General features: G+C 46.0%; 1 protein-coding gene across 1 annotated transcript in view; it reads right to left on the minus strand.

Annotated features, from left to right (window-relative positions):
• Nucleotides 1–9,340, minus strand: part of pde1ca (phosphodiesterase 1C, calmodulin-dependent a) — a gene marked incomplete at both ends in the record, with an annotated part of 32,817 nt that extends 23,477 nt beyond the window's left edge. Inside the window, 3 exons of the mRNA XM_079497441.1 lie at nucleotides 3,123–3,291; nucleotides 4,305–4,355; nucleotides 9,256–9,340. Of these exons, the coding sequence (XP_079353567.1) occupies nucleotides 3,123–3,291; nucleotides 4,305–4,355; nucleotides 9,256–9,340 (305 nt within the window). The remainder of the gene's footprint in view (nucleotides 1–3,122; nucleotides 3,292–4,304; nucleotides 4,356–9,255) is intronic.
• Nucleotides 9,341–10,578: the final 1,238 nt, after the last annotated feature.

The raw sequence follows: 10,578 nt of genomic DNA on the forward strand, positions 1-10,578 counted from the left end.
AGACCGCTGGGAACCACTGTGTTACTGTAATGGAGATAGACCGCTGGGAACCACTGTGTTACTGTAATGGAGATAGACCGCTGGGAACCACTGTGTTACTGTAATGGAGATAGACCGCTGGGAACCACTGCGTTACTGTAATGGAGATAGACCGCTGGGAACCACTGCGTTACTGTAATGGAGAAAGACCGCTGAGAACCACTGCGTTACTGTAATGGAGATAGACCGCTGGGAACCACTGTGTTACTGTAATGGAGATAGACCGCTGGGAACCACTGCGTTACTGTAATGGAGATAGACCGCTGGGAACCACTGCGTTACTGTAATGGAGATAGACCGCTGGGAACCACTGTGTTACTGTAATGGAGATAGACCGCTGGGAACCACTGCGTTACTGTAATGGAGATAGACCGCTGGGAACCACTGCGTTACTGTAATGGAGATAGACCGCTGGGAACCACTGCGTTACTGTAATGGAGATAGACCGCTGGGAACCACTGCGTTACTGTAATGGAGATAGACCGCTGGGAACCACTGCGTTACTGTAATGGAGATAGACCGCTGGGAACCACTGCGTTACTGTAATGGAGAAAGACCGCTGGGAACCACTGCGTTACTGTAATGGAGATAGACCGCTGGGAACCACTGCGTTACTGTAATGGAGATAGACCGCTGGGAACCACTGCGTTACTGTAATGGAGATAGACCGCTGAGAACCACTGTGTTACTGTAATGGAGATAGACCGCTGGGAACCACTGTGTTACTGTAATGGAGATAGACCGCTGGGAACCACTGCGTTACTGTAATGGAGATAGACCGCTGGGAACCACTGCGTTACTGTAATGGAGATAGACCGCTGAGAACCACTGTGTTACTGTAATGGAGATAGACCGCTGGGAACCACTGTGTTACTGTAATGGAGATAGACCGCTGGGAACCACTGCGTTACTGTAATGGAGATAGACCGCTGGGAACCACTGTGTTACTGTAATGGAGATAGACCGCTGGGAACCACTGCGTTACTGTAATGGAGAAAGACCGCTGGGAACCACTGCGTTACTGTAATGGAGATAGACCGCTGGGAACCACTGCGTTACTGTAATGGAGATAGACCGCTGGGAACCACTGCGTTACTGTAATGGAGATAGACCGCTGGGAACCACTGCGTTACTGTAATGGAGAAAGACCGCTGGGAACCACTGCGTTACTGTAATGGAGATAGACCGCTGGGAACCACTGTGTTACTGTAATGGAGATAGACCGCTGGGAACCACTGTGTTACTGTAATGGAGATAGACCGCTGGGAACCACTGCGTTACTGTAATGGAGATAGACCGCTGGGAACCACTGCGTTACTGTAATGGAGAAAGACCGCTGGGAACCACTGTGTTACTGTAATGGAGATAGACCGCTGGGAACCACTGCGTTACTGTAATGGAGATAGACCGCTGGGAACCACTGCGTTACTGTAATGGAGATAGACCGCTGGGAACCACTGCGTTACTGTAATGGAGATAGACCGCTGGGAACCACTGTGTTACTGTAATGGAGATAGACCGCTGGGAACCACTGTGTTACTGTAATGGAGATAGACCGCTGGGAACCACTGCGTTACTGTAATGGAGATAGACCGCTGGGAACCACTGCGTTACTGTAATGGAGAAAGACCGCTGAGAACCACTGCGTTACTGTAATGGAGATAGACCGCTGGGAACCACTGTGTTACTGTAATGGAGATAGACCGCTGGGAACCACTGCGTTACTGTAATGGAGATAGACCGCTGGGAACCACTGCGTTACTGTAATGGAGATAGACCGCTGAGAACCACTGCGTTACTGTAATGGAGATAGACCGCTGAGAACCACTGTGTTACTGTAATGGAGATAGACCGCTGGGAACCACTGCGTTACTGTAATGGAGATAGACCGCTGGGAACCACTGCGTTACTGTAATGGAGATAGACCGCTGGGAACCACTGCGTTACTGTAATGGAGATAGACCGCTGGCAGCAGAGCATGAAATATGTTGTGTCAAGAGCCTTGATGGACATTTAACGTGCATGTCCAATCAGCATCCTCCTCTATTTATACAAACTAGAGGTCATGGCGTGCAAACACGCACGCACACACGCACGCACACACACAGTTACACACACACACACGTTCCCTTAATGATAATTAGGTCCCCCTTTCCCCTCCCTCCGTTTTTAGATCAAATCCTGACATTCTGCATATAATCAGTCTCATTAAATGAATGACCATGCAACTCAATTGGTTCCTGTGTGTGTGTGTGCGTGCGTGCGTGCGTGCGTGCGTGCGTGCGTGCGTGCGTGCGTGCGTGCGTGCGTGCGTGCGTGCGGGCGTGCGTGCGTGCGTGCGTGCGTCCATGTCAGTGATGTGGAAATAATGGATGAGTGACATGGTTAAAAGTCCATCACATAAATACAACCCCCCCACGACCCCCCCCACCCCCACCAAAAAAATTATGCCTTCATTGACCTAGCTATTCACTCATCTGTAGGTTTGGAGTGATCTGGAGTGACCAACTGAAGCTCATTGACGCTCGTTAATGCATCAAGGAAGCCAATTGACCCTTTAAGTCCCGCCCGTGGTTGTTCCCCTCTTTGCACCCATGGTTGCTGTTTTTTGGTTGGACAAAAACCCCTTTTTCATAATCATATTGTGTACCTAATATCGTGATTGGAATCATATTGTGAGTTGAGTGAATCGTTACATGTCTTAGTATGAATCAATCTTTCTGCGGTTGCGTTGAGTGAAAACTAAATGCCACTCACCAAGCGGAGGTTTCCCAAACGGATCAAACCACTGAGCAGGATTAAGGATATGTTATGTACATGAGGGTGCGGCGCACATAAACAAAACAGCCAACAACTGTAGTATAATGTCCTGGGCCATGGCTCAATGGTTCAGGCACCTTGGCTGGTAATCCAGTCTGGCAGTGTGCCGCGGGTTCGACTCCCGATCCCGACGGCCCTTACTGCATGTCTTCCCCCCATCTCTCTCCCCATTTCCTGTCAGCCTACTGTCTGTCCCTCCATACAAAAATATAAAATATTGTAGTATAATCAATCAATCAATCAATCATCAGACAGTATCAGACCTGTTAGCAGTCTTCTCCATGGCGTCGGGCATGTCTAGGCCAGGCAGTGGGTCGGTCAGGATGTCCTCGGGGCTGCGCTGGTCGATCAGGATGCCTCGCTGATTGTCTCCGTCCTTCATGGCCACGCCCACTGTGATGGCGTTCCACAGTGCATTCTGGGACTGAGAGCCTGCACATAAAATGGTGCATGTGAATGAAAGGAGGGGCCTTAATTCAGTCTTTAAACGTATTGCTGGCGACCCACGCGGTTTTTCCTTATTGTCAACGTCGTTGAACATGACAATATGACAATATGAAACATGACAATATGACAATATGAAACATGACAATATGACAATATAACATATGACAGTTAGCCTGAATCATGCCCCCAGTTTTTTTGTCTGTATAGGTCCAAAGTTCACGTGTAGAAATTTCCGTGCATTTTGATCAAAGAAAAAGGACCAAGAAGTCCCTTCGGTCTTGGTCACTTAAATAAATCCTGACTGTAATGCAATCTCTGAGAGTTACTGTACATGCACATATAGTTTCAACTCGGTAATCTGCCCCCTAGTAATCATTTGAACTCAGCTCTATTGCATGTTACCGGTACCTATACAGTATGATCAGCATACCTGTACATGGCAGTGCATTTACTTAAGTGATGTGCTTTGCTACAATGGGCTCTCTCCTCACACTAAGGAAGGGTTAATGCTTTGACCAAGCAGTGGACAGCAAATAAGTACTGTACTTTTTTCACTTTTCTTTTTTTCCACAGTATGTATTCTTTGTTATATTTGAACTGGAGTCCTGAATTATATTTGGTATTTTTGAATTGGAAAAGTAATTATTTTAATTTAATTTCAATGTTTACTTTCTGAACTAAAATACAAATATAGTGGACTTAAAAGAAAAGACAATACATTTTAAAATGAGTCATTCAGCTACTAATAAACTGAAGTAATAAAGCAGGTCATGCTTGCATGTTTGGAATTTAACAATATTATCAATATTATATTCCGATATTAACCTGCGGGCCACATTAAATGAGTGTGAGTGGCCCCCGGGCCACCAGTTGTCCATGTATGCTGTATCGATAGCCTATGATCAAGTAGGGTGTTAATTTATGGAGAAAAGACAAAAAAGTTCAAATATGGAGATGGGAGGTTTCTGCCTGACAGAAATGATGGTGTTCAAACTTACGTGTGAAGCGAGACCGCGTCCGTCGATTCCTCTCACCAGCCTCATTGGCAACTGCAGACAGAGAACGATAAACAACCAGCGAGTAGAGGTTAATGCCTGAAAAGGTTAAAACATTTACAGATCTACAAGTTGTTGCACCTATTGCTAGGGTTATCTAACCTGACTCCGCCAGATGGGGCAGCAGAGAGTACACTGGGTTCCCCCCTCCTGCTCCCATCTGGGAACTCTCAGGCAGACTTGATGCCCGGCCACAAAACGTCCTGGCCAATCAGCAGCAGCTTCTAGCTTCTAGCAGCAGCTTCTAGCAGCTTCTAGCAGCAGCTTCTAGCTTCTAGCTGCTGCTGAGTGTACGCTCTGCTGCCCCATCTGGCGGAGTCAGGTTAAGGGTTATCACCCGTCCCATGAAATACGGAATCGCCCTTTATTTGAAAATGATGCGTCCCGTATTGAATAGTCTCGCGTTGCCAGACTGTTGCCTCTCGCAATTTCCAAAATGCTACCGTCATATACAGTCTGGAGCAATGGAAAAGCTATCATGAGTAAAATACAAAGCGGAAATGGAGCATTCTCCCCACTTCCGTTTCGTCTTTACAGTCGCGCAAATTCATCCTAATATAAATAGAAAACATCTAAGCATATATAGCTTATTGCTCAGCAGAAAAGGAAATTAAAAAAAATATATTTTAAATATTTTCGTGAATAGCAGCTTCATTATTTGGATTTCGGGAGGTGTAGTTCCAGACTGGAATAGTTGTCTGGCTACGCGAGACTACGTATTGAAGCAATATGTGACACATTGTGTTCCGTATTTTGCTAAATGGCCCCTGCACATCTGTCACACACACACGTCAACACTGAATTTGAACATAATGAACTAAATAAAATACAGGAAATACCAGTAAGACGTCCTGAGGGCGAGAAGCGACCTCGCCCTTGCACGGCTGCACGCACACGAACACTGGCACTTTGGCGTGATCAACATATGAAATTAATTCTGTACTGTATCAATGTCAGAAGAACAGGAAAGACGGTCTGTCTGTCTGTCTGTCTGTCTGTCTGTCTGTCTGTCTGTCTGTCTGTCTGTCTGTCTGTCTGTCTGTCTGTCTGTCACACACACACACACACACACACACACACACACACACACACACACACACACACACACACACACACACACACACACACACACACACACACACACACACACACACACACACACCTGCATGTTTATTGTTTGCCCACAAGCACCTCAACACCAAAACACAACAATGCTGATTAACCCTCGGTTGCCTATACACTCTCACTGCCAGGAAAATCCCTGACCCCTAGTGTGTGTGTAATGAGGTCTCCACAGACTGCTCGGGTACCAATAGCAACAGGCTGGAAAACACACACATGCACACGCGTATAGACACACGCACTCACACGCACGCATGCACGCAAGCACACATGCACACACACGCACGCACACACACACACACACACACACACACACACACACACACACACACACACACACACACACACACACACACACACACACACACACACACAGAATGATGTCACATATGTCCCTAACGGTCCCCATGGTGACTATGATCAAGCAGCTCCCCCCCCCCCCCCCCCCGCAATTACACTCTCTCTCTCTCTCTCTCTCTCTCTCTCTCTCTCACACACACACACACACACACACACACACACACACACACACACACACACACTCACACACACACACACACACACACACACACACACACACACACACACACACACACACACACACACACACACACACACACTGACACTCTTAACCACTTTTCACATAAAAAAAAGCAAAGAAATAAAATAAAATATCCTCACAGCAATTTGTGTTATACATTTTGTCACACAAAAGTAGTCCCGTTCTTGCATGAAGTAGGTTATTCATTCACAAAGGAAAAAGGCATTAGACTGCACACATCCTCACCTCACAAAACAACTTTGATTGGTCCCCCTGCACCCCGATCCTCCAATCAGAACGATACTGATTATGCCAGAAGGCATCCCACAGTGACACACACACACACACACACACACACACACACACACACACACACACACACACACACACACACACACAGAGAGAGAGAGAGAGCTCATATAAGTGCCACTCAGCGCAGAACTTGGCACTCTGCCCAATCCTTTCGCCCTCCGTTTTGACAAGGTCAGCGTGGAGCGTGTTTTTGGAGAGCGAGAAAGCAATTTATTAATTAATTTCTTTTTTATATTATTATTATTATTATTATTATTATTATTATTATTATTATTATTATTATTATTATTATTATTATTATTATTATTATTTAATGTTTTTCATTTCCATTGAGAGTATACGCCTGCATTGAATGGATCGTTTGTCTACTCAGGCTGTTGTGTGCACCCCAGACAGTTTTTAAGTTCAGAATCAAGTCTTGATGCAGTATTTAGATATTTGATATTATCAGACCCTTCCTATATAAACCCATTGTACTTTCAAACTCCATTTTAACCATGTTAGGGTGAAAACACACATCCCTTGACTGACATTGTTCTTCTAATGTGTGTCTCTTTCTTTCTTTCTTTCTTTCTTTTTTTCTTTCTTTCTTTCTTTCTTTCTTTCTTTCTTTCTTTCTTTCTTTCGTTCTTTCTTTGAAAAATCACACCCGTGTGAAGTGAGGTGTGCTCTTATCATCACACATCATCACATTCCGGCCAATCACAATTGGCGTCCTCAATTTTCAGTCCTCACTTTTTGTGCTCAGCCAATCAAGTCATCGCTATGGGGTACACACACATAATAAAAATATATAGATGCCTCATTGGCCGCTGCAGTTTGTTGGAGCGACCTGTCTGCAACGGGAGGAGGAAGTCAAGCGGAATCTTGAAGGCACGCACCTCTGATTGGCCCCTTTCCGTTCTTCCGTTTTGCGTCCGCTATGCTTTGCAAGGAATCTCGGGGAAAGCTTGCCAATGCAATCACGCGTCGCCATCGCCTCCCGTTGACTCCATGTTGCCTTCCGTTGAGCTAAAGACGCCCCAGAAATACCCCATAGGCCTAGAACACTATAACGTTGAATATCACACCATCACCAACGTTGGGTATATTTTTCCAAATATAACAAAAAATGCTTTTCATCAAAATATATTAAAGTACAACAATAAATGACAAACTCTTCTTTTATGTTTCAATATAAAATATCACAACAAAATAAAAGTAATAATCGGGGAGCTTTCATGCTGCATTCACATGGAATCAGGCAAGCGGTGACGGCAAAACCTGCTGGACGGCACGGAACGGTAAAAAGATTAAATATTTTTTGATGCCGTCTGCCGCTACCGTCGCCGGTTCTGACTGCCGGGCTGTTGTGCCGCCCTGTTCCGTTTACAGTTCTGCTCCCGTCCACTAAAAAAATTACTTCCGGTTTGCCGTCTACCGCTTGCCTGATCCCATGTGAATGCAGCATTATTCATGCTTTTCCATGTGAGCCTGAAAGCATAGTCTCCCTACAGTATACTGTACATGATTGACAACTGTAGAAGGTACCCAAGGATGCACCCACTCATGTGTGTGACTGCGTGTGTGCGTGCGTGCGTGCGTGCGGTAACTGTTCATGTCAATTGCTAAAAGAGGGGTGTGGGCTGTGGGGCAGCTGAAAATATCACAGCAATCATTAATTTTGTGATAAAAGCACCAAATATTATTTTGGGACCAAAACTGGATATTGGTCCATTACATTGCAGATTGTTTTTCTGTTGACTATGGCAGCCAGTTGCCATGTCATCAGTTCAATGGCCAGGTGCCATGCCATCAGTTCAATGGCCAGGTGCCATGCCATCAGTTCAATGGCCATGCCATCAGTTCAATGGCCAGGTGCCATGCCATCAGTTCAATGGCCAGGTGCCATGTCATCAGTTCAATGGCCAGGTGCCATGCCATCAGTTCAATGGCCAGGTGCCATGCCATCAGTTCAATGGCCAGGTGCCATGCCATCAGTTCAATAGCCTATTGTTCCAACGGTAGGCTACACATTATAGAGCATATCATACGTCTTTGGTCTTCCCATGAACTTTGCATGATTTAATGCCACCATGATATAATAACGTTAATTGCGACGCAGGTTGCATTTACTATGAAAACGGGCAGTCAGTCAGTGTATGACTCAAAACCCTTAGATCTCCATATCTGGATATGTCAGAACCTGTTCTGACATTCCATATGTTGATCCTTCCCCATCCATCCTTCCTCTTTGATGTCTCCCTTTTGACTGATACCTGTCCATTCAAACTCTAAACAGGCCTGCTCCAAAGTTATTAGTGCAGCCGCGCCCGGCAGCCGGCGAAAACTAGAGTTCTCAACAGGCCCGAAAATTAAGGCCCGGCCCTCATCAAACCCTGTACACTCAAGAGAATGTCCCCGCTACCACCCTTAGATCTCCATATGTAGCTGACCTGTTCTGACATTTCATATATTGATCTGACCTCATCAAACCCTGTACACTCAAGACATGCTCCTTATATGGCCAGTACAGAATTCATTCCATGTTGATCCATGCCAAAGCACCAGCGCTCGCCCAGCAGTCTGCCGTCAACAAGGTGGATGCGTGCACGCCCTTTAGGGCGAGGCCGCAATTGTTGAAGTCTATTTGGTTCTCAGGGATTTATGTCTGTTTTGCCGCGGACACACTCTAACGCACACGTCACTGCTATACTTAATTCTAACTGTAAGCCAAAAGCCGGAAAATAGTTGATCTTCAATCTTGAGTTGTCAGCTTGTAGATCGACATTTTCTCTGTGTACGACGCTATAAATCAGGCATAAATCTATATTCTAATATAATAGAACACACACACACACACACACACACACACACACACACACACACACACACACACACACACACACACACACACACACACACACACACTCCTCTTACCAATGGTGAAGCTGAATCCATCGATGCAGAAAGTGGCACTCCGACACTTTTTAAGTCCTTGTTTTTTAGATGCTTGCTCTGTCATTTTAGCCTTTTAACAAACAAAACAAGACTCCTCTCTCCCTCCCTCCCTCCCTCCCTCTCTCTCTCCCTCTCTCTCTCTCTCTCTCTCCCTCCCTCCCTCCCTCCCTCTCTCTCTCCCTCTCTCCCTCTCTCTCTCTCTCTCTCTCTCTCCCTCTCTCTCTCCCTCTCTCTCTCTCTCTCTCTTTCTGTCAACAAGAGAACAGAGATTGGCACTTGCTGCTCTCCCAGGAGAGGTGCTTACTGCAGAGATGGAGAGCCCCCCTCCCGCCCTCCTGTCTGTCTGTCTGTCTGTCTGTCTGTCTGTCTGTCTGTCTGTCTGTCTGTCTGTCTGTCTGTCTGTCTGTCTGTCTGTCTGTCTGTCTGTCTGTCTGTCTGTCTGTCTGTCTGCCTGCCTGCCTGCCTGCCTGCCTGCCTGCCTCAGATTAGCAAGTCTAAAACAAATTACAGACAAGCTCATGACTTTATGAGCTTGTTGGGGCTATTTTCCCACCACGGGTCCAATTTAGCGTCCTCGTGTGTCTATTTTTATGACCACTCTACTCGGATCTCGGTAACAATGTCATGGGTCCCTCCCATTCGGGTCAGTCATTTAAAAAAAGCCATTAAGGTATAGGCTACTATAACCGCGCCAGAGCGCGTTAGGGCGCCCAAACAGTCGCGTCCAGAAGCGCCAAGATGCAGCCTAGAGGATGCGTCTCTTCCGGGGTTTTAAACAGCTGATGGATGGAAATGACGCTCACAGGCAAAGCGTATCTGTTTTTGAGTGGTGTAAACCACTCCTACAACTGGCTTTTGTGTGCAGGAAAAAATGAGCATGGTTGCTATGTTCAAAATAATTTCTGACGTAATTAAATCACACCCGGGTGAACTGGATGACCGTAGCAACCATGCTCATTTTTTCTGCACAAAAAAAGCCAGTTGTGAAATCACATCCGGGTGTGATTTCATTACGTCAGATCAGAGCTGATCAGGCTATATAAGACCTTACACCACTCAGTTCACATGGGTGTGATTTTTTTACCAACGCTTCAAGTTGAAGCCGTCATTTCCATCCACCAGCTGTTTAAAAACCCGGAAGAGACGCCTCGTGACGCTATTGTCTGGGTAGGCTTTAGTTAACACAGACGAGGCCTATACCTTTCATAGGTAAAAAAAAAAAAAACTGCCCGATCATTGTCAATGGCATTCAATGTTTGTGTTTGCACAAACACTCAAAAGTGCATGGCCATTCATGCACTT

This window comes from Electrona antarctica (genome assembly GCF_951216825.1).
Source record: "Electrona antarctica genome assembly, chromosome: 1".
In the NCBI taxonomy this organism is placed as follows: domain Eukaryota; kingdom Metazoa; phylum Chordata; class Actinopteri; order Myctophiformes; family Myctophidae; genus Electrona; species Electrona antarctica.